Source organism: Ursus arctos, unplaced genomic scaffold (assembly GCF_023065955.2).
Source record: "Ursus arctos isolate Adak ecotype North America unplaced genomic scaffold, UrsArc2.0 scaffold_22, whole genome shotgun sequence".
In the NCBI taxonomy this organism is placed as follows: domain Eukaryota; kingdom Metazoa; phylum Chordata; class Mammalia; order Carnivora; family Ursidae; genus Ursus; species Ursus arctos.
Window position 1 is genome coordinate 53417804 of NW_026622897.1, and position 23049 is coordinate 53440852.

General features: G+C 47.9%; 1 protein-coding gene across 2 annotated transcripts in view; it reads right to left on the reverse strand.

Annotated features, from left to right (window-relative positions):
* RNF169 (ring finger protein 169) overlaps positions 1 to 4498 on the reverse strand; it is an 84892-nt gene extending 80394 nt beyond the window's left edge. For both annotated transcript variants that reach the window (XM_057316667.1, XM_048217188.2), the window contains exon 1: positions 3954 to 4498. In XM_057316667.1, coding sequence (XP_057172650.1) covers positions 3954 to 4455 — 502 coding nt within the window. In that variant the 5' untranslated portion in view covers positions 4456 to 4498. The remainder of the gene's footprint in view (positions 1 to 3953) is intronic.
* Between the last annotated feature and the right edge of the window lie 18551 nt (positions 4499 to 23049).

Here is a 23049-nt window from a genome sequence, read left to right on the forward strand (position 1 = left end):
TTGATTTCAAATCAAAAGACTAAATGAATTCTTAAAATCCATTAATTATTATCAATGAGACTTAAGTACTGCTGTTGTATACACAGTTGACCATTGAACAATACAGGGGTGAGGGGAGCTGACCCCTGGCACAACAAAAACTCCACAGTAACTTCTGACTTCCCCGAAGCTTTACTTATAGCCCACTGTTGACCGGATGCCTTACTAATAATACAAAATGCTGATTAACATATATTTTGTATCTTATATGCATGATATACTGTATTCTTACAATAAAGCTAGAGAAAAGAAAATGTTAGGAAAATCCTAAGAAAGAGAAAATGCATTTACGGCACTGTAACGTATTCATTGAACAAAATCCATGTATAGGTGGACCCACAGAGTTCAAACTCCTGTTGTTCAAGGGTCAATTGCAGTTGCAAAGGTATCTATCTATGCCTGTGTGCTACATTTGTTTTGAATCAACAGACCAAGACTGTCTCTAAGTTTAGAATATAAGCTCCAAGAAGAAGAAACCTTTGACTATTTCATTCACTAATGTCTCCCAAGGACCTAGAACAGTGCCTGGCTGACAGAGCATAGGCATTCATTGCATACTTGCGAATTTTGCTCCAAACGGTCCAAACACTACGTCGGTATACGTAACGAGCTACAGCTCCTGGAGGAACACAAAGCTGAAGCAGCCTTCACACAATGTTGCACAAATCCACTGATACCATATCCAAAAGCAAACCGACAATGCATATAATAAAACGAAACATTTTATACAGGAGTCCTTAAGGTTCTGAACTTTAAGGCTTGCCAAGAAGCTGGCAAAAAAAACAAAAATGTCACCAACACAACCAAAATTTTCAACAAGCACAAACTCTTGCACTTATCTCATAGACAATTCAATTCTGAAAGAGCCATGGGGCTTCAACAACAAAATTGGAAGAATTTCACTTAAACACCAGTGCATTTACTACAAAATTTAATTTCCAGTATTATAGAGCAGGCCTGACCTTTCTTTCATCAATTGGCCTAACTATGCCAAAAGAATATTGCTAAGCAATATACTTCCGACTATATCTAAAATTGCTAATTCTATTGCTGTTTCCCACTCAAAAACACAATGTAAATATTTATAAAACCGGTATCTTTAGTTTTCCCTATTAAAAGCTATCATGAGCATTTAACTGGGAATTAGGCTATGTTTTAGTTCTTATTTATGGATTACCCTTCTGGTCCTTGTTTATCTGCTACTAACTCATGATGCCCATTAGCTGGTCACTTTTTTTAAGATTTTATTTATTTATTTATTTATTTGCCAGACAGCAAGAAAGCAAAGCAGAGGGCACGGCAGAGGGAAGGGAGAAGCAGGCTCCCTGCTGAGCAGGGAGCCCCACGTGGGGCTCGATCCCAGAACCTGGGATTATAACCTGAGCTCAGGGATCATGACCTGAGCCAAAGGCAGCCGCTTAACAGACTGAGCCACCCAGGTGCCTGTGGTCACTTTCTACTCTCTTCTGGGCCTCAGTTCTCCCTCCCATAGAATGAGGGACCTGTATTAAAACAATGGTTCCTAGCTTTCTTTTTGCAACTCTTTCAGAATCTGATGAAAGCTACAGGTGACCTCTCCATAACAATACGTGTGTGTGTGTGTGTGTGTGTGTGTGTGTGTGTGTGTATAACAATTTCATGAATAGCTATTTATAACAGCAAAAGACTGGAAACAAACTAAATGTCCACCAGTAGATGGTTAAGTAAATTGTTCTAGCCACTCAATGAAATTCCTTGTAGCTATAAGTAGAATAAAGAAACCTGATATGAAAAGATTTCCATCATGTATTGTTATATGAAAGAAGCAAGTTACAGAACAGCGTATACAATATACAACCTTTTGTGTAAAAAGATCAAAAACTAAAATAAATATATCTGAATTTTTATGTATCAGCATAAAGAAACTGGAATAAATGAGAATTTTGATGTTGGTGGGAAATGAGTAAAGGGGTAGGAGGAATCTTTCCATTGTATACATCCTTATATGTATGTGAATACACTACATATTAGAATTTTAAATTAAAAAACTGTATATAACTTCAAGAAGTCCAGACAACCCACCAAAGCTAGAAGATAATTCCCAAACCCTGCTCAGCAATATTCTTCCATAATGATTTGACTTAATAAGCCTGTAATTATATACACTCAATGATCCAACAAGAACATTTAAGGAAAAATATTTTTCATCACATCCTCATAAACATATAAAGTAATTGCTGGATACTCAGTGATTCAATACATCCTAATTTGGAATCTCATTTTATATAATTTTCCTTAATCACTGATACACTTTATGACAAATTTGTTCAAGGGAAAAAGTTTGCACAAATTATCGAGCCATAGCCCCTCTCATAGATCAAATTTCAGACTATTTCACAGAGGAGTCCAGACTTTAGAAATAAGAATAGAAATTTCTATCCTATTTGACCATCTAACCAACAGTACTAGTAGGGAGACCAGAAAAATACTTTTTTTTTTTTTACCATAACCTCAGAATTTGAAGCAAATTAAAAGAGCATATGAGATCATCACACAGCACCCACAAATTAGATGACATCTGGGGAGGCTTTCTTGCCTGATTTGAGCAAGAATCAGATGGAACTGTGTTTTCATCCTTAGGCAAGTTACTTAACATCTGGGCCTCAGTTTCATCTGTAAAATGGAAATAAAAGTACCTATCTCATAAGGATGTTATGAAGCTTAAAAGGAATAATAAGGAATATGGAAAGTAAGGCGGAAATAAAAAAGTAAGGTATCCTAGGACAGTGGCAGGTGTCTACTTGAATCACAACAGACTGCATTCTGGAACCTGTAGTTTCTAGACACTGCACTTTCATATACAAGCAACGCCTTCTTTTCCCTACTGAAAATAACACATGGCAGAATTCCCAACACAAAACGTGCAAATATCTGGCCTTTCCTAATCATGCTTCTTGAAAATCTCCTCCTAGGTAAGCATTTCTTATCAAAGAGCTGTAGATGTTGTATTGATTGGATGTGTCTCAAAAAGAGTCCTAAGTTATAACACAGTTTTGTTTTGTGGTTTTTACAGGACACTTTCTATGTCAAGCTCAGCACCAAAGAGTGGCAGGCAATGGGGGGTAAAGAAAGGCAAGAAGTTGAAAGCAACAGTCCTGCCTCAGATTTTTAACTGCCAGGATGATAGTAGGAAACCTACACTGCCATGGAGATAGAAGCAGCCCTTCCAACCCATCTCCATTTACGAAACTTTTAAACCCCATCCAGTTTTGTTTTGTCTCCAGCACTACTGGAGCTTATTAATTTTTGGAATTATTATAAATATAAATAACCCTGATTTATTGCTTCCTCACTATGTGCCAGGCTCTGTGCTAAGCATGCATTTTTCGAGACTTTGTGAAAACTGCACATGTGAGTTCATTCTCTCAACCCACTCTACACTCAAGTCTGAAAAGCTCCCTTCACATCCTCAAGCGCAACCGGTCCCCTTAACTCAGGATACTCCCTACCTCTCACTGATCCATTCAGGCCCAGGAGCCACTTCTTTACACGCAGTTCGACCCCAAGCTCTTCACCCAACACTAAACCAAGCACTTCTCTGATCCTCCGGGGCCCCTGCAAAGTTCGGAACCCTTCTTCCACACACCATTCCAACCTGGCCCTAACTTGTTCCAAGAATGCCGTTTCCCTCCAAACTTCTGACTTCCGTAAGGCGCGGGATCCCCTCACTGCCCCACCAAATCCATCCTGCCCGTACTTCATTCCGAAGTTCAAAATTCAGAAATAGATGCACCTGGACAGAGCCCAGTTCCAACCCCACGGGAACTCGAGTTCGGCCGCTCGAGTACGGCCTGGGACCCTCCACCCCCTAACCAGGCCAGGCCGGGCGCGCTCGGCCTCGCTCCAGACCCCAAAGGGAGGAGGGGAAGCTCCACCTGGCTCTGCGGCCGCGGCGCGCGGCTCCTGCTCCGGCCTGGGCCCCGCGGCGGCCGCGCCCCCGTCCCGCCGCGGGCGGCAGCGCTCGGGCTGGCCGCGGCGGGCGCGCTCGCCCTGCACCTCCGCGTCGGCCTGGCCGTCGTCGCGGGCCCGACGGCGGGCGCAAGCCGGGCCGCGGGCTCGGCAGCGCGGGCAACCCGGGCCCGCTGCGTCGGCGGCGCGCTGGGCGCAGCCTCCGCACAGCGAGTGGCCGCACGGCAGGGCCGCCGCTTCCCCCGGGGTCTCCAGGCACCCGGCGCAGCCCGACTCCTCCGGCCGCGGCGGTGGCGGCGGCTGCAGCAGCGGTGGCGGCAACACCAGCAGCGCAGGGCCAGAGGCTGCGCCCGGGGCCCCAGTCTTGGCTGCCGCCATCTCGTCACAGCGGCCCCGTCGGCCCCGCCGACTGAGAGCTGCCGCTGCCGCCGCGGAAGAGGCCCGAGTACTCGGACCTGCCGCCGCCATCTTGTTTCCCGTTTGAAGGGAGAGTCCGTTGCGAGGGAGAAGAGTAGAGGGCGGGGCAGTGTGCGGCGGGCGGTGCCGTCTACATATTTATGAGGGGGCGGGGCTCCAGTGAGCCCGGGGTAGCTTCTTCCCGGGCCTGATTGGCAGAAGGCGAAATCTCATTAATATTTATGATTACCTTATATGCAGTCTTCAGCCTCGCCCTCCAGTCTTTGCAATTTCCTCTTACTGAACCAGATGAAGTTGAGGACTGAGGGAATTTGGAAATTCTGAGCGATATTAAACTTTATGAAGTAATTACAGGTATTTATCCAGCTATACCCTGATAACTAAGGCTAAAGTGAGTAGGGAAGATAATGAATTATCCAGAACCTTCCCTCAGTGCTTCGTTTGATGTGCGGGTAGCTGTCATGACCAGGCCTACTGTGACCAGCAACTAACTACCAAAAATAACAGCTTCTCGTCAGTCCTCATCTCCATATCCTCCGTCTTCATATCCTTCCCGGAACTCCCTTCCCTTGGCTGGCAAGACCATACTTTCCTGGGCTTTTTTCTCAACCCCTCAGCTCTTTCTCAGATTCTTTTGAGCCCTCCCCCTTGTTTGGGGCTTAAGTGTGGGTATTCCCCTAGGCTCGGGCCTCAGTCCTTTGGGTGCCACCTCACCCTCACCTCACACTTTCTTCCAGCTCAAACTCCCAAACTGATATCTGCAGTCCAGACCTCTTGAGTCCAGCCCTGCCTATTCAACTGCCTGATGGAAACATTATCTTGGATGTCTGCATTCCTCACCTACAAAATTAAAGTCACTGTTTTCCACCCTACTTCCAAAACAGCATATTTCTTATTCCCCTTATCCTGTTAAAGGTACTATCCTCCCAGTTCCTCAAGCTCTAAACCTCGTGTTCTTTACTTTTCCCTGATCTCCCACATGTGTCAGTTTCTTATTCTCCCACCAAAATGATGATTTTCCCAAGTATCTTCTCCTCTTCATCCCACTCCCACTGCCCAATTCATGTCTCATCATCTCTCACGTAGATTATTGCAGTAGCTCCTATGGATTATCTTCCTGCCCACGGCCTCTCTTCCTCCAATGCATCCTCTACAGCTCTCAGAGTTGCTTCCCAGAGGACAGCTCGGACCTCGTCATTCCCGCTGGGGCTAGTCACCAAGTGAGGTGCTCGGACTTTGATGCCAGCCCCCCTTCTGGATGCAGAGGGGATGGAAGAAAAAAAAATGGCTCCCCTTTGATAGATGGTTCTACTGTAGCAATTCTCCCACGCTTTGCTTTCTTTGCACTAAGGTAGATCTGGAACAGGAGGACATTAAGCAAATGGCATTTCCTGTTGGGAATCTTTATAGGAAAGCATACATTTTATAAGGAGAGTAGAATCAAAAAAGCAACATAATGGAATGGAAGGCATCAGAGGCCCTGGTTTTCCATGAGACTGCCCGGAAATAGTGTCTGAACTGGTGGTAAGCCAGAGTGATTGGTGGAAGTCAGAGAACAGGAAAAAGAAAGTCGATTCCCAGGATGAGAACCAGATGGCTAAAGAACAGTCAAGAATTGAAGAAGAGTCTTTGAGTAATTGAAACAAGGTCTTGTGTGCACAGAGGCCCAGTCAGAATGCTGGCAAACACAGAAGTATGGCTTCGGCTGGACTGTCCTTGATCTGGGGATCCTCCGCATTTCAGCACCCAGTTGAGATTCCTGAGTATGCTTTGCCCAGATTCTGACAAGGAGGCCTGTGGTCCAGAGATCAAGCCAAGTACAATTAGAAATAGGACCCTCGGGGGGCGCCTGGGTGGGTCAGTCGGTTAAGTGGCCAACTCTTGATTTCAGCTCGGTCCTGATCTCGGGGTCCTGGGATCAAGCCCTACATCAGGCTCCATGCTCACTGGGGAGTTTGCTTCAGGATTCTTTCTCTCCCACTGCCCCTCCCCCAGCCAGCTCAAGCATGCGCAGGCGGGTATTCTCTCTCTGTCAAATAAATAAATAAATCTTAAAAAAAAGAAAAGAAATGGGGCCTGTGGTCTGGGCTCATTCTTGACAGCTTGCGGCTCTTAATCTGAAGCCTATTTACTGTTGGAAGAGCTGAACCACAGACATGCAACATGCTTTCTTGGACACAAAGACAGGAAATTTTCCTTTACAGAGGGAAAAAATAAGAGGTCTGAGTAGCACTAGACCAATGGCCAGGAGATCTAGGATTGGTCCTGGCCCCTGTATCCCTATCATTAAATCACTGTGTGATTTCGAACAGGTAACTTCTCTGTGGGCCTCAGTCCCCTCATTTTTAAAACAAGCGTATTGGAATTCAGCAGTCTCAACCTCGGATGCACCTCAGAAAGGTACACACACAACAACAAAGTCCCACTTCAGATCTACTGAACCCCCAAACCGAAGGTGAAATACCAGCATGTGTATTTCCTTAATGCCATAGGAATTCTTATGAAAACTCCCAGATAAGACCCACTACGGTAGATCAATTCAAAGGTCTCTTTTAGCTCAACCATTCTAGAAGTCTGACTCCCAATTTCTCCCAGTCTCTTCTTTCCTCTATGCCGTTGCCAGAGTAATCTTACTAAAGCAGTAGCAGGCACAGAAGGCAAGGCAAACCTAAGAAATCTGGAGAGTTTTTCACTGTGTGGGAAAATGAGGGCGATGAGGATGATTCTAACGTGTCAAATCTAGGAGCCTGAGATTATGATCGCAATTGACAACTGACAAAAACAGAATATATGGAAAGGAAAAGTAAAGATGAGGGCATGGTAGGCATTTTGTTTTATTTTAGTTTACCACCAGCATCTCAAGTCCTTCTTACTTGGGGGAGTGCCCCACTCTATGCAATATTTGCAGGATTGCTAAGACTAAGGCTGAGAGATATTCTCCCTGCCCCCCAGTGGCTAGAATACGACATAGGACCCCACCTGGCCACACATCTCTGAATTTTGAATCTTCAGGGAATGACATGAGACCTACTGACAAGCTTAGAATTATTCAGAGCAACAGAGACAGTAGGTGTCCAGCCACAGTGGGTCCCTCAGAGGGATTGGGAGTATGGGGGTCCCTACCATAGTGATGGTGGCCATTCCAGATTGTTCCTGAGGCACGAACTTGGTTGTGGTGCCTGCTGCCTGGCCTTGCTAGGTTACAACCCATTTTCCATATCCAACTCTCCAGCCTTCCTGTCAACTCTGTAGCCTTCCAGTAAATTCTCTTTCCTTGACATTCTCACAATTTCTGGCGTTTGCATCAAAGCACTCTGACGGAGACACTGGTTTGTTGTTTTTGAAATGTCACCTGAAAATGGTTGACTAGGGGGCTTTCTAAGTTACAAAACCATGTAAGAAGCTTAGTCCGACAGCCTAGTGTAGAATGAGCCAGAGCTGCCTGTGTTCTCGTTTCTAAGCCCCCACCTGTACCACCACAGAGCACCAAGGGAAGAGGGACTCACAGACTCGCTCGGATGCAGTCATCAAAGTTGCCAATTGAAACAAATCACAGTGCAGCCTCCATACCAATGCTCCCTCTCCAGCTGCTTTTGCTCTGCCGTTCCTACCATATTTTCTAGGGATTGCACTGCTGCCCCAGTTCCCCGCTCTCCCTCTCATACTGCGACCACGGTTCCACACCACCCCAGCCCCCCAGAGCTCCTCATACACATCACTGCACACCCCGCCCTCCTTCCCCAGCAACTGGAGTCTCCAGCTTCCTCCAGCGGGACTGAAAGACTCAGATGTGAAGCAAGGCCATTCAGCCTCGTTAGGGCCTCCCTGCAGGCCCACCAGCCCCTTCTCGCCAGCCCAGGTGCTGAGTCTATCCCGAGACCTCACCCATCTAGGAAGGAGAAGGATCAGACCATACCAATGCCACCAATGCTCCCCTATCCTCCTCATCTCTTGGGGTGATATCTTCTCCCTGGATTCTTCCTCCCTCGAGCCAGATTTTCCCTTGAGATTTGGCGTCTCCCCTTTCACTTTAAAGATTCTTGTTACATTCTTTTTTTTTTTTTTTTTTTAATTTATTTGACAGAGATAGAGACAGCCAGCAAGAGAGGGAACACAGGCAGGGGGAGTGGGAGAGGGAGAAGCAGGCTCCCAGCAGAGGAGCCTGATGTGGGGCTCGATCCCAGGACTCTGGGATCACGCCCTGAGCCGAAGGCAGACGCTTAACCGCTGTGCCACCCGGGCGCCCCTCTTGTTACATTCTTACTATTATTCATCTTCCCTTACTTCCCTTTTGATTCGGAGGAAGAAGCAGTTCTTTTTTGTAAAGCTAACCCTTCTGCCATCTTTCCCGCCTCCTCCAGACTCTTTGTAAACACTCTACAAATGCAAATAAGCCTTCGTCCCTGTACTCCTGAGGTCACAGCCTAACAGAGAAACAAAACTATAAGTAAAGAATTACAACAGAAAAAAATTATAACAGAATTACATGTCCTGTAACTGAGACACACACACACGGTAATGAAGAAGCAGAAAGCAAGAGGGAGTGGGATGAAGGTTTCACAGAAGAGAAGGACATTCGAGCTCTGTTCTGGAGGACGAGGAGAAGTTCACCAGGTAGACAGACAGGATGTCCTTCCTGGCATTCCTGTGTGGGACTGATAAAAAATTCAATGTGGCTGGAACACTGGATTGGACTGAAAATGAGAGACTAAAAGGAACTGGAATTTATTGGGCAAATACCACATGCTAGGGATATGCTAGGCAATGATATATCTATCTCATTTAGACCTAAAATAACCCAGTGAGGTGTGTATAGTGTTATCTCCATTTACAGAGAAACTCAGGCTCTTGGGGGACTATTGAAAGATTTAACATTTGGACCAAAGGAGTAATATGGATGTGTATTTTATAAGACTAACTCTCAATCCTATCATTATCACCGAGGAATAAAAATAATCCAAGCAGCCTTCCTCTTACCTCTGTGGACCTGAGATATCAGTGGACAAAGTACAGGGCAGGTACCGTTCATTGATTCAACAACTCGCTTCTGAGCACCTGCTACACGGTAGGATAGTGCAGGTGCTGAGAATTCAGCAGTGAACAAGGCAGGCAAGGTATGGATGCTGCGCCCGTCTGGCGGGGCCAGCTTTAGGTACAACATTTGGCACGTTCCAGACAATGTGGACTGAATGAATGTTATCCCCTTAGACATGCCTTTAAGGTTTAGCGAGGTTCAAGGAACAGAGCATTGTCAGAAAAGGAAAAATTCCATTTAGCAGATGAGCGCATTTGTGGAAAAAAATCAATCTTTAGTTTCCTTAAATTTCCTGTCTAGATACCTATGAATTCGCCTGGAATCAGTGACTGTTCTCACTCTGTCTCTCTCTGCCCCTCCTTCCCATCCTCTTGGTTTTTATTCCTCTCTTCCCTACGCTCAGAGTCCCTATTCTTTTTCATCTAGGCTCTGGCCCAAGAGTCCAAGCAACCAATTCCATCTTTGATTTAGTTGTGGGTTTTTTCGTTTTTTGTTTTGTTTTGTTTTGTTTGTTTGTTTGTTTTTGAGGGAATAGAGGTGGCTTTAAGAAGTCCTTTAGGTTCGGGGCGCCTGGGTGGCACTGCGGTTAAGCGTCTGCCTTTGGCTCAGGGCGTGATCCCGGCGTTATGGGATCGAGGCCCACATCAGGCTCCTCTGCTGGGAGCCTGCTTCTCCCTCTCCCACTCCCCCTGCTTGTGTTCCCTTTCTCGCTGGCTGTCAAATAAATAAATAAAATCTTAAAAAAAAAAAAAAAGAAGTCCTTTAGGTTCAACATATAGAGAATAAGGAAATAGGCAAATGCCCTCCCCAACCCCACTTTGAGTGAAACACCTAAAAGACAGCCCTTTATCTGCTAGTGTTGGTCACCTTCCCACCAAAGAAATCCTTCTACTACCTTCACTTTGGCTCATGGCCCTACTCCAAGAAAAGAGTGAAAGGAAGGACAAAAACCCATTTTGTCATAAATAAATGGATAGATAGTTATACTGACCAGAATGAAGGATGTGCCTCAGAACAGAGCACTGTGACAGGAGCAGAAGAAAAAGTCAGGGGGACTACAAAGCAGCCCCCCAACGATTGACTGGTTTGGAAAGAAACAGATATGAAATGGGTTCAGCTGATATCAGAGCGCATGATCTCCCAAGTTCCTCTGTTCTGAGGAAGGGTGGGATTCTACACCCATTCACCAGTGACCAGTGAGAAACCTGATTTGTTCTCTTCTAGAATGATCATTGTTCCACAGTTCTTTGTTTACTAGGCTCTGAGCTCTGCTATCTCCATCCCTGGGAAAAGCCTGGAGCTGTCTCCCCGGCTGTGATGTGGCTGAGTGACCACCAGGGGGCAAACCGAGACCGCTGAGCTCTGGCCACATCTCCACCTAGTTTCCATGGAGCCAAACTCGGAATGTCAGAGCTGGAATGGGGCTTTAGAAATCATCCAGGACTTCTGATCAAATAAATTCGTTTACAGAGAAGAAAACGAAGGTCTAAAGAAGAGAAATAATGTGTCATAGCCACATAGTGAGTTCATAGTAGAGTAGGAACCAGAAACCAAGTCCAGTCCTATACACGTTCCGCCACACGAAGCTTTCTCCAGGCTCACATTTAACTGTAGAATACACTGGTTTTTTAAAATATTTTTTCCTATGAAAAGGACTTATATGTCCAATGAGATTGTAAGCACTCGGGGCCAGGGACTGTGTTTTAGACCAGCCTTGCTCATCTCCTCCTCCAACACCTAGCACGTGGCTCTGCAGGTAGCCTATGCCGAATACCAGATGGATTTCAACAAATACTGTGAAGCTCCCGTGTGGCAGCCCCAGCAATGATTCCTGGTAATACAGAGAGGAAAATGTACTGTCCCTGCCCTCAAGGAGCTCTGTCCCTAAGGGAGAAGGCAGCTATGTCAACACACGACAATAATTCTAGGAGATGAGTTGTTAACGGTGGTGCGGGCAAAGCGACAGGGAATCCCGGAAGAAAGAGTGACTATCTGGATGGGATGCCAAACTGGGTCCTGAAGAAAGAACGAGAACTCATCAAAAAGGAATAGGAGTTCCAAACAGAAGGAACAGCACAATAAGCCAACACACAGAGATGTGAAGACAAGGTGTGCTAAGCAAAAATGATTGCTTCTGAGTAGCCGGAGCACAGGACATGTGAGAAGTTAGAACGGGGGAAGGAGGAACAGTAAATAAGACTAGAAAGGTCCTTTGAAGCTAGCTATAAGGTTAATGTCTATTCGTTCATTCATTTGATAAACAGTAAGCACCTGCATGAGCCACGAAGCACTGTTGTTGATGATGATGGCGGTGGAATGATAATAAATGAGATAACAATAATGATGATGATGATGAAAATACTAATGCGGTGAAATTCCAAGCACTCGGAGTCTTAAGTCTAGGGTTCACTCCTCGCATGAATCAGATAATCCAGGTAAGTAGTCTATCCTCCATTGATTTTCATTTATTTAAAAAACCATTCAGGGGGGGGCGCCTGGGTAGCGCAGTCGTTAAAGCGTCTGCCTTCGGCTCAGGGCGTGATCCCGGTGTTCCGGGATCGAGTCCCACATCGGGCTCCTCTGCTAGGAGCCTGCTTCTTCCTCTCTCACTCACCTGCTCTGTTCCCTCTCTCGCTGGCTGTCTCTCTGTCACATAAATAAAAATAAAAAATCTTAAAAAAAAAAAAAAAAAAAAAAAAAAACCATTCAGGGGCACCCCACCTGGCTGGCTTGGTGGGTGGAGCATGTGACTCTTGATCTTCGGGTCATGAGTTCAAGCCCCGCGTTGGATGTAGAGCTTACTTAAGATAAATAAATAAATATTTTTTAAATTCAGTAAGACCCTACTATGTGTGGGCACTGTCCCAAGGAGCTAGGAATTACAACAGGGATCAAGAATTAAGGTCCAGATCCAGCCATCGCACTACTGGGTGTTTACCCCAAAGATACAGACGTAGTGAAGAGAAGGGCCATATGCACCCAATGTTCATAGCAGCAATGTCCACAATAGCTAAATCGTGGAAGGAGCCGAGATGCCCTTCAACAGATGACTGGATTAAGAAGTTGTGGTCCATATATACAATGGAATAGTACTCAGCTATCAGAAAGAACGAGTTCTCAACATTTGCTGCAACATGGACGGCACTGGAGGAGACTATGCTAAGTGAAATAAGTCAAGCAGAGAAAGACAACTATCATATGATTTCTCTCATCTATGGAACATAAGAACTAGGAAGATCGGTAGGGGAAGAAAGGGATAAAGAAAGGGGGGGTAATCAGAAGGGGGAATGAAACATGAGAGACTATGGACTATGAGAAACAAACTGAGGGCCTCAGAGGGGAGGGGGGTGGGGGAATGGGATAGGCCGGTGATGGGTGGTAAGGACGGCACGTATTGCATGGTGCACTGGGTGTTATACGCAACTAATGAATCATCGAGCTTTACATCGGAAACCGGGGATGTACTGTATGGTGACTAACATAATATAATAAAAAATCATTAAAAAAAAAAAAAGTATTAAGGTCCAGGGGCGCCTGGGTGGCTCAGTCGTGAAGCGCTTGCTTTCAGCTCAGGTCATGATCTCAGGGTCCTGGGATCGAGCCCCTTGGTCTCCCTTCCCAGCAGGGAGCCTGCTTCTCCGTCTCCAGCTCCCCCTGCTTGTATACTCTTTCTCTGTCTCTGTCAAATAAATAAATAAAATCTTGAAAAAAAAAAAAAGAATTAAGGTCCAGGCTGTCACGCAGTTTTTGTGCTCATGGAGGAGGCAGACACACGAGTGAAGGAATATGTTTCAGATAATGATAAGCGACACAAAGGAAATAAAACAAGGCAACAGAATAAAAAATGACCGGTCGGGGCCATCAGTAGATAGATAGTCTGGATCAGGGAAACCTCACTGGTGTTTGAGCTGAATGAAGTGTCGGTCAGGGAAAAAGCTGAGGGAAGAGCATTCGGAGCAGGAGAAACTTCAAGGCAAAAGACCCTTCAGGGGGTCCAGGCAGCCCAGTGTACCCCAGGAAGCAAAAGAAGTCCAATGCGCTAGAGCGTAGCACGCCCAGGGACAAAGGTCTGAGGTCAGAGGGTAGGCAGAGGCCCGGTCATGGCAGGATGTACGAAATGTAAAGGGTTTGGGTTTTAATCTAAGAGCAATGGGGGAGGTTTGAAGCGAGGAAATGACATTACTTGATTTACATGTTTAAAAGGTAACTCTGAAAAACTAATTAAAGAAATCTGTATATTGCTGGGGAAAAAGAGAGATAACTGGCGGCTCCTCAGTCCCATCTTTGGGGGTCTACAAGGCCTGCCGCCATCTGGCTGTGGGAGCCGAGTCAGAGGACGCCGCTCTCTGGCACACTCCTTGCATCATCACAGAGCCACGGAGAGCAGTGTCTGAGGACAAACTGCTTTGCGAAGGTCCCGCTGAGCATGCAGCAGGCAGGAGCTTTGTGCTTGGTGAGCGGTGACCCCTACCAGAGAGGAGGCTTCTGCTTGGTAGCAGAGCTTAGGATCTGGACGAAGCATGATCCCGCTCCACGGCTTCCGAAGACACTTGTCTGCACTCCGTTTCCCTCGTGAGGGCCCTGTGAAATTAAGGGCGATGTCTTCCCCCATCCTGGTTTCCTGATGCCTCTCTCCATCAGAATCTCTGTTTGCAGACAGTTCTGGGAAGAGAGGTCCTGCTGAGGTCGAAAAAAAGACTTAGAAATGTTCACGAAGCCACATTAAAGGCCCACACAAATAAATACAGGTGAGCCTCACGTTCATTCTACAAACATTTATTTAGGCCAACTATACGCACAATATCAGGAGATCCAAAGGAATGTGTCCTAAAGTAATAACAGGTTTTAAGGAAATCTTTGTTATATGGGTAGGTAACTCCAACCTGGCCGAAGAGTGGGAGTGGAGCGGCGATTGTTCAATTTACAAGTAAATTACCTTTGACGGTTCCTTTAAACAAGACTTTCCTCCAGATGTATCCAAACTGGACCCAGCTTCACACACTCAACCTGTTCACACCTTTCAGGGCAGCGTTGAGCAAAGGCAGTGTCCTCCAGCTGGCCCTCAGGGCTCAGGGGAGCGGAGCGTTAAATTCTCGGGAATTTTGCAAGCTGGTCGTTAAACGCGCTCATTCTGAACATTAAATTACATAAACTCACAAATCAGTTAAATTCAAAACATTCCAACTCTTCAACTCCTGATTCTATTACTACGCTTTACTATCAATATTCTTGAAACGACTTACTATCTATTGGACCTGGTAATGGAAATACCACATAATGGTGCCTACCGTCGACTCCACATTCAGTGGCGTCACATCAGTAGCTTGAAATGGGCCAAGGTGGGAGTATCTACACCATGGAAATTGGCAACCGCTACAATGCGGGGTTTTTCCCCTTGGAGAGCTGGCTGTTACACATTTATGAGCACGCCACCGATGGAGTCTCTACTATGTAGCCCCATCTTACATTCACTCTTAGATGAAACTGCTTTTAGAATCTTACTTACAGGGGCGCCTGGATGGCTCAGTTGTTAAGGGTCTGCCTTCGGCTCAGGGTGTGATCCCGGCGTTATGGGATCGAGCCCCACATCGGGCTCCTCCACTGGGAGCCTGCTTCTTCCTCTCCCACCCCCCTGCTTGTGTTCCCTCTCTCACTGGCTGTCTCTCTCTCTGTCAAATAAATAAATAAAATCTTTAAAAAATAAAAAAAAATAAAAAAATAAAGAATCTTACTTACAGAATTAAGTGGGCTCGGGGCGTCTGGGTGGCTCAGCGGTTGGGCGTCTGCCTTGGGCTCAGGGCGTGATCCCAGCATTATGGGATCGAGCCCCACATCAGGCTCCTCTGCTAGGAGCCTGCTTCTTCCTCTCCCACTCCCCCTGCTTGTGTTCCCTCTCTCGCTGGCTGTCTCTGTCTCTGTCGAATAAATAAATAGAATCTTTAAAAAAAAAAAAAAAGAATTAAGTGGGCTGGTTTAAGAAGTCTTTCCTTGGGGCTCATCTCTCTGATCCTTATCACTATGCTAATTTTACATAATCAAGCCCCCTACAGCCCAGGAGGAGGCCTTAGCTGCAAATAACATGGTTGTTTTTCCTAATTTTTTTTTTTTTTTTAGGTGGGGGAACAAGTGGGGAGGAGGGTCAGAGAGAGAGAGAGAAGCAGACTCTCTGCTGAGCAGAGAGACCGACATGGGGCTCAATCCCAGGACCCTGAGATCACGACCCGAGCTGAAGGCAGACACTTAACCAACTGAGCCACCCAGGCGCCCCGCCACAGATGACATGTCACAAGAGGACTACTTGAAGGAAGAAGGATCTTCTTCAACAGACCTGTATTTAGCAGCTACTATGTGCAAAGCTGTGTGAAGCCTAGGGAAGACAGCACTCTGTGCTCTCGAGGAACTCACTTTAGAGGAGGTGACCTGAAACCCTTGATGACACAATGTGGTCACTGGTAAGTGCTCTAATGGAGATACAGAAGCATAGAGGAGAGAGCTAACTCAGACACCACCAGAGAGGCTTCAGTGAGAACTGGGCCTCCAAGTGCCAGCAGCTGTCTTGTTCTCCATTGTGTCCCTAGCACAGTGCCTGGCACAGGGCTGGACGAATGAAGGAGGTAGCGATCTTGATCCTGGGGGAATAAGGCTGCCAGAGAAGAGCGGGTCGAGGGAAGGCATTAGTAAAGCACAGAGAGTGCGGAAGCAGGACGGCAGGAGGGCAAAAGAGCTCAGCACGTTTGAAGAAAGAGAAAGTTGAATGTGGCGTGAGGAGTCCAGGGGCTGGAACCCATAAGGATGCGAGTATCGAAGAGGGATTCTCTGTCTCAAATCTCCGCAGAGCTCTCAAGAGACAAAAAGAGCTGGGGCGCCTGGGTGGCACAGCGGTTAAGCATCTGCCTTCGGCTCAGGGCGTGATCCCGGCATTCTGGGATCGAGCCCCACATCAGGCTCCTCCACTATGAGCCTGCTTCTTCCTCTCCCACTCCCCCTGCTTGTGTTCCCTCTCTCGCTGGCTGTCTATCTCTGTCAAATAAATAAATAAAATCTTTAAAAAAAAAAAAAGGAGACAAAAAGAGTTGGCTTGTTCTGTACAGCCCTGGGGGGAGAGCTAGGAGCGATGTGGGGAGTCACAGAAAATCGGTTATCAGTTAAAGAACTTTCTAGCAGAGCTGTCCACTAATGCAATAGGCTGGCTGCCTTGGAAGGCAACGAGCAAGTTCCCTAAGAGGGAAGCAATCAAACTTGGGGTAACCAATTGCTATGGGTAGATACTTTTTTTTTTTTTTCTGATGAGATTTTGGAAGGATTGATCAAGTCTCCTTTCTTTTTTTTTTTTTTTTTAAAGATTTTGTTTATTTATTCGACAGAGATAGAGACAGCCAGCGAGAGAGGGAACACAAGCAGGGGGAGTGGGAGAGGAAGAAGCAGGCTCACAGCAGAAGAGCCTGATGTGGGGCTCGATCCCATCACGCCGGGATCACGCCCTGAGCCGAAGGCAGACGCTTAACCGCTGTGCCACCCAGGCGCCCCAAGTCTCCTTTCTTAAAGGACAACGATCTTCACGAACAACTGTCTTCCACAACAATTCTACGGAAGATGCAGAGATTTCCCTCGAGTGCTTGTTTCTCGTGTCAATCATTGATTAAAACCCACGGTAATGGGCACGCTGCAGACTCCTCCACAAAAGAATATCTTTTCAAACCACTGAGGTCTCCGCTTGTTCACAGAGCAATTGTTTCTTTGTGTGTCAGGGACCTTGCTACGTGCTGGAAGTATAGATACAAATGAAAAAGGACCCTGCTCCCCACAGTGCTGAGTAGAAACGCAAAGAAATATTTACTCCAAAATGTAAATACATATTTACGCTCCAGCAGCTACAATACTAAGTGCTCTGGGAAACAAAAGGCAAAAAATTTGCTTTGACTGGGGAGTCTCTGGGAAGGCCTCAGAGAGGAAGGCACTTAGAGCTGACTTTCGAAAAGTTAAAAGGAATTCACTAGCTAGAGGAGGAAAAAGATGGTGCGGGCAGAAGGAAAACACATGCAAACATATGAAGTCGTGAAAATGCACAGCCGGTTTGGGGAAGTGAGTGAGTGGCGGAGCCCGGGGTAGATGGGATTGGTAAGTAGGAGCCGAAATGTGCAGTCTTGGATCCGATGCTACCAATTTTGGATTTTATTCTGCAAATGATAGGAAGCCTATCATTTTTTCTGTTATTTATTTAATAAACTTTTCATTTTGGAAAGATTTGTTTTTTCACTTTGAAAAGATTTTAGATTGATAGAAAAATGACAAAGAGAGTACAGATTTCTCATCTAAGAAGCATATATCCTCCACCCTGCTTTCCCCAATGCTAACATCTTACGTAGCCAGGGAACCTCTGTCCAGACGAAGAAACCAAGATTGGTACATAACTATTAACTAAAGTATAGACTTGGCTCACCAGTTTTTCCACTAATGGCCTTTTATTGTCCCAGAATCCAGTCCAGGATACCACACTGCATTTAATGTTATTTATTTACTTCAAATAATAGATTTTTTTAAAGATTTATTTATTTGAGAGAGAGAGAGTGCACACAAGAGCACGAGGTGGGGAGGCGCAGAGGGAGAGACAGAGAAGCAGACTCCCCAGTGAGCAGGGAGCCTGACATGGGGCTCGATCTCAAGACCCTGAGATCATGACCTGAGCAGAAACCAAGAGTCGATTGCTTAAATGACTGAGCCACCCAGGCACCCCTCCAATAATGGATTTTAAGGAGAAAATGGTATGATCAGATTTGCCAGCGGAAACAATCAGCAGAATTCTTAGGGCACACGTGAGGAAAGTACATTGCAGGGGCCCAGCCTTGCTTAGAAGCTGTCGGCAAAGTCCAGGTAAAGGATGAGAATGGCCCCAACTCTGGGAGCAGTGAGCAGTGAGAGGAGGCTTGAGGTGTGTTTGGGTTTCATGGTAGAGACCTTTCCTGAAGTATAATGGGCAGGCTACAGGACAGGCCGATCTTAATTCACCTTTCCATCTAAGACATGAATATACGTGTACAGCAGACATGAAACAAAGATGGAGAAAGGAAAAGATCTCTGTCCCAGATCCTTGGGATGAGATTATTTCTGCAATTAAGCACTAAATTTAACTCTGAGCTCCCTGAAAGCCAAGGCGAAAAGGGAAGCATGATGACATACATAGCTCTCATTAGCTGTTAAAATCAAGTATACTCAAGGAAGAGAAAGAGACTGGCCAGATTGGAGTGGGAGAAATTAAGTCTGAAAGGCACCTAGGGGTAGATCATGCTTGTCCCTGATTCTGAGAGCTCTGGGGAAGCTCCGTCTCTGGGGATCACTGGTTCTTCCCAGTGCTCTCTGTTCTGGAGGGGATAGCCTCCAAGTACATGGGAATGGGGAGCCCAGCCTTATTGTAGGAGTTTATCTTTATAGCCAACCAGCCAGAAGTGTGCAAAGCTGGAAATGATGTTCTGCCAGAGTGGCATGTGGCTCAGCATTCTATCTTATCTCTTACCCTTCTCAGTCCTCTCCCCTCCCCTGCTCACTGGACTTTCCGATAGCTCTGCAAGACATGCTGGGCAGGAAGCTGAGGTCCAAAGCCCGTTAGATGAACTTTACCAAAATGGCCCAGCAAGGTAGGGAGAGAGCCAGAAGGACTCCGCCCTTTTGATTTCCGAGTCTGGGTGTTTCTACTAATTCAGGCACTCATGCAACACAAGGTATGGAGCACTAACTATGAGTTTCAGGGCTGTACCCACAGGGACCTCACCTTCTGGTGGGAAAGATGACACTTTGACAACCAGCTCTCACTGAAGAGGACTGAACTCTCAGAGACGTGCAGGCCTTACCTGCAGAGACCAAGGAGAGATCACATCGTGCTTCAGGAGTGGGAGGGGGAAAAGCGGAGGAAGACTTCCAGAGGAAGGGCCAAGAATCCCCCCCCCACACACACTGGATTTCAACCTAGGCACAGAGCGTGTGGGTAGGAAGGGGAACTGGTAAGGTCATTCCAGGTGCCTGGAATTATGACCCCTTCTTTTTGAGATGTGAGTACTTTGACGTTCATTATCTCATTTCATCTTCGGAAAAAACGTGGAACGTATTAAGATCCCCATTTTAGATTCCGAGGTGGCGTGTCCAGGGCCACAACCAGAATTAAGGATGGCAAGTGTCCTGATTTCATCCAGAGTTACGGGACGCACCGCCCAGCCGTGAGCGCCTTGCGGTTCCCGCAGCCCGCTTCCCCTCTCCCACCCCCACATCTCATCCTTCCCCACCCGAAAGTTCCACCTGAAGCCTAACTGGGTTGCATCTTCCTGCGCTCTGGGCGCCGCGGAGAGTCAGGGGTTAAAGCCCGTGGTCCGGGTGGCCCCTTCCCCCTCCCCAGCCCTCTCGCCTCCTCTCGGCGCCGCGCCTGGAGCGTGCGTCCCGGAGACCCGCACGAGAGAGGAGGGGAAAAGTGGGCCTGTTTCTCGGGTGGCCAATCCACCGAGCCCGCGGTGCCCCAGAGGAGGCGCCAGTGCTAGGCCAGCGCCAGGCCGGGGCTGCCTGCTTCCCGCGGCAAAGTACAAATGCGCCCGAGCGCGGCGCCTGGCGCCCTTGGCGTGCACAGCCGGCCCGCGCTCAGCCAGCCCCAGCGGCCGCCGCGCCGCCGCCGCCGCCGCCGCCGGTACCGCCGCCGCGCCGGGCCCCAGGACCCCGCAGCCCTACCCCGAGCCCACCGAGCAGGGGGCGCCGGCCGCTTGTAGCCGGCGCGCCCGGAACAGCCCGCTGCTCCCGCGCGCCTCGCCCAGCGCTGCGCGCTCTGCAGACCCTGTCCTCCCCGTCTTTCTCCTCCTCCCCTTCCTCTCACCTTCTCCTTCGCTTTATTGCTTTCCTTTCTTGCCGCACCTTTCTCCATCTCTCCATCTCTCTCTCTCTCCTTTTCCCTTGTTCTCTTTCCACCCTCCTCTTATTCCCACCTTGGACCTCCCTTTCTGTCCTCACCACCTACTTCACCCTTCTGGGACTCTCCACTGTAGAGGCAGCCCTCCCTGGGTCTGCGGGTTGCTTTGTGCCCCTGTGCCTCAGTGCCCTCATCTCACTTTCTCCCGACGCCCCTCCCGGCTCAGCGCCCGGCGGCCTGGCCCTGGGGGAAGGAAGGATGGTTCCCGAGGTCAGGGTCCTCTCCTCCTTGCTGGGACTCGCGCTGCTCTGGTTCCCCTTGGACTCCCACGCTCGAGCCCGTAAGTAGGGGTGGTGGTAGGGCTGGGTAGGCAGAGGAGGGATTCGAGCCCCTGGGATGTGCGAGGAAGTGCCAGGACTCCGGACCTGTTCTGACAGCCGCCAGGGCAGCACCTGCGTGGGGAGAAGGGAGACTCCTCTGCCGACCAGTATGGGCTGATGAGTGTGGGATATTGGGGGGGGGGGGGCTCTTGGGGAAACTTGGCAAAACTCAGAGCCAACGGGGCTGCTGCCATGGACCTGAGGATGGGGGTACTGAGGGCGGTGGGAGAGGGGACAGGACGCTGTGCGTGTGTGTTGGCTGCTGGCGGTGCTTCGCATTCTCAGGAGAGAGCCGGGCATGTCTGGCTGCAAGGGTGTGATGAAAGTGATGAAGACTAGACTACTGCCCTCAAGGGAGCCCATGGAAAGACAGAAGAGCTAACTAGATAACCTCGCTCTGCTACCCCTTGGGAGCCTCACAACACTCCCTTGAGGTGGGTGTTGTCATTTGCATTTTACAGATGAGGAAACAGGTTGACGAAGAAACTTGCTGAAGTTTACAGAGCTAGTCAGCCATCCAAAGCCCAACTCCAAATCCTACGCTCTTTCCCCCTGCCCCACAGCATCTGGAAGGAACCCTGATTTGGAGTTATAAGACTTGGGAGGCAGCAAGGGCACAGGGAGGCGGAACAGTCTTCACTATCCCAGATCTTTTGAATACCAGCAGGTGGAGGGCACTTCTCTAAGCCTCAGTTTCCTAATCTCTAAAATGGGAGTCAACATCCCAGGACTGTTGTGAGAATTAAATTGGAGAAAGTATGTCAAGCAACTCGCACCAGCAACTAGCGGGCACATGGTAGCGTCATTAAAAATATCAGTCTCCTAATTCGTGCTTTCTTCACTTAGACACAGTGTAACCTCAAACAGTTTATATGATCTCTCTGAACCTCAGTTTCCCCCTGCCCCTGCAAGAAGCTGATGGACCCCCTCCCCATCCCCAGTCTCTTGGAATGCCGTGAGGATGGAAAACAAAACCAAAGATTCACTTAATGAGAAGGAGGGAGTTTATCTCAAACTCTAAAATACCTGATAAAGAAACTGAGGGCGAGGAGGGGCAGGAGTCTGCTCCAGGTTACACAGCACAGAGCCTGGGATGAAGACCCCAGCTTCCCAAGTCCCAGCCTAGCACTCTGTCCTCCCCACAGCTCAGCTCCCCCTTTCTTTTGCTGCCTTTCTTTTGCACGTGACTTTCTGGAGCTGGCGGGGCTGGATTCTGTTTCATTCTTGTCTCTGCTTGTGAGGGCAGGCTGCATGTCTGGTCGTCTCGGGCTGCCAGCAGCATGAAACTCATAGAAGTCCTCAGTAACAAGTAATGGAAAGAACTCAGTGTTGGGTTCAAGTCCTGCCTCTGGCCCTCAGCAGCTGTGTGACTTTTCATATGTCACAAGTTCTGTGAGCCTCGATTTCTTCATCTGAGACACGGACGCACCTGGAACCCAAAGGGTTCTTGGGAGGATTCAAGGAGGTGACTGTGTTAAATTCGCCAGCACAATGCCTAGTACTCAGTAAATCTCTCCTCCCCTTTCTTGGGCCCTGGAGGTTTCCTCCTAACACTTACCTGTTGTTTCTTAAAAGAGACTTACACAGAATGCCCTCCACGACTGCCTCCCTTCCTCTTGGCACAGCATTCTTAGCCCCCAAGGCTTTTTCTCCAGGCATCATTGCCCTGGATACATCTCTGAAAGATGTCCCAGAATCAGATCGTTGTGCGTGACTGCTGATGTCCTACCCACACCCCTCCTGTCAACCTCCCATATGTTGCCAGCCCTCGTCACCTTGCTGGATCACACTTCTTCCAGCAAACTTTCCCTTGCCACCCAAGCCACTTCCATCTCCTTGCTCTGTGCCTCCACTGGCCTTCAGGCCCCTCCCTACCTCTCACTGGGTCCTGCCAGAATTCTCTCTCCCCTACAGCCCGGAGCTTAGCTCCACACATGCAAGAAAACAACTCCGAACAGACTTGAATTAAGGCGAGGTGGACTGGCATTCAGAGGGGTGTGTTCAGATCCTGGGATGTCAGAGCTGAAAGAGTCTTTGAAAGTCATCAGCTTCTACCTGCAATGATCCTATCCTTCTAGTTAAACTGAAGCCCAGGAAGTGGGAACGACTTGCCCAAGTTCACACGGCAAATTTATTAAAGAAAAGAATGAACAGATGTGTCCCTTATGGTTGTGTGCATTGGGACAAATCACTCCCCTTCTCTGAACTTCGCTTTGTCTGGTGCTGACTCTCAATCTAGGAACCATCCTATTCTGTAGTCATTTGCCAGGGTCTTATGTGGGGGTCTCTTAGGAAGGTCCTCGTCTTAGTTCAAGGAAGAGCCCGGGCCTGTCGTGCACAAGAAATCT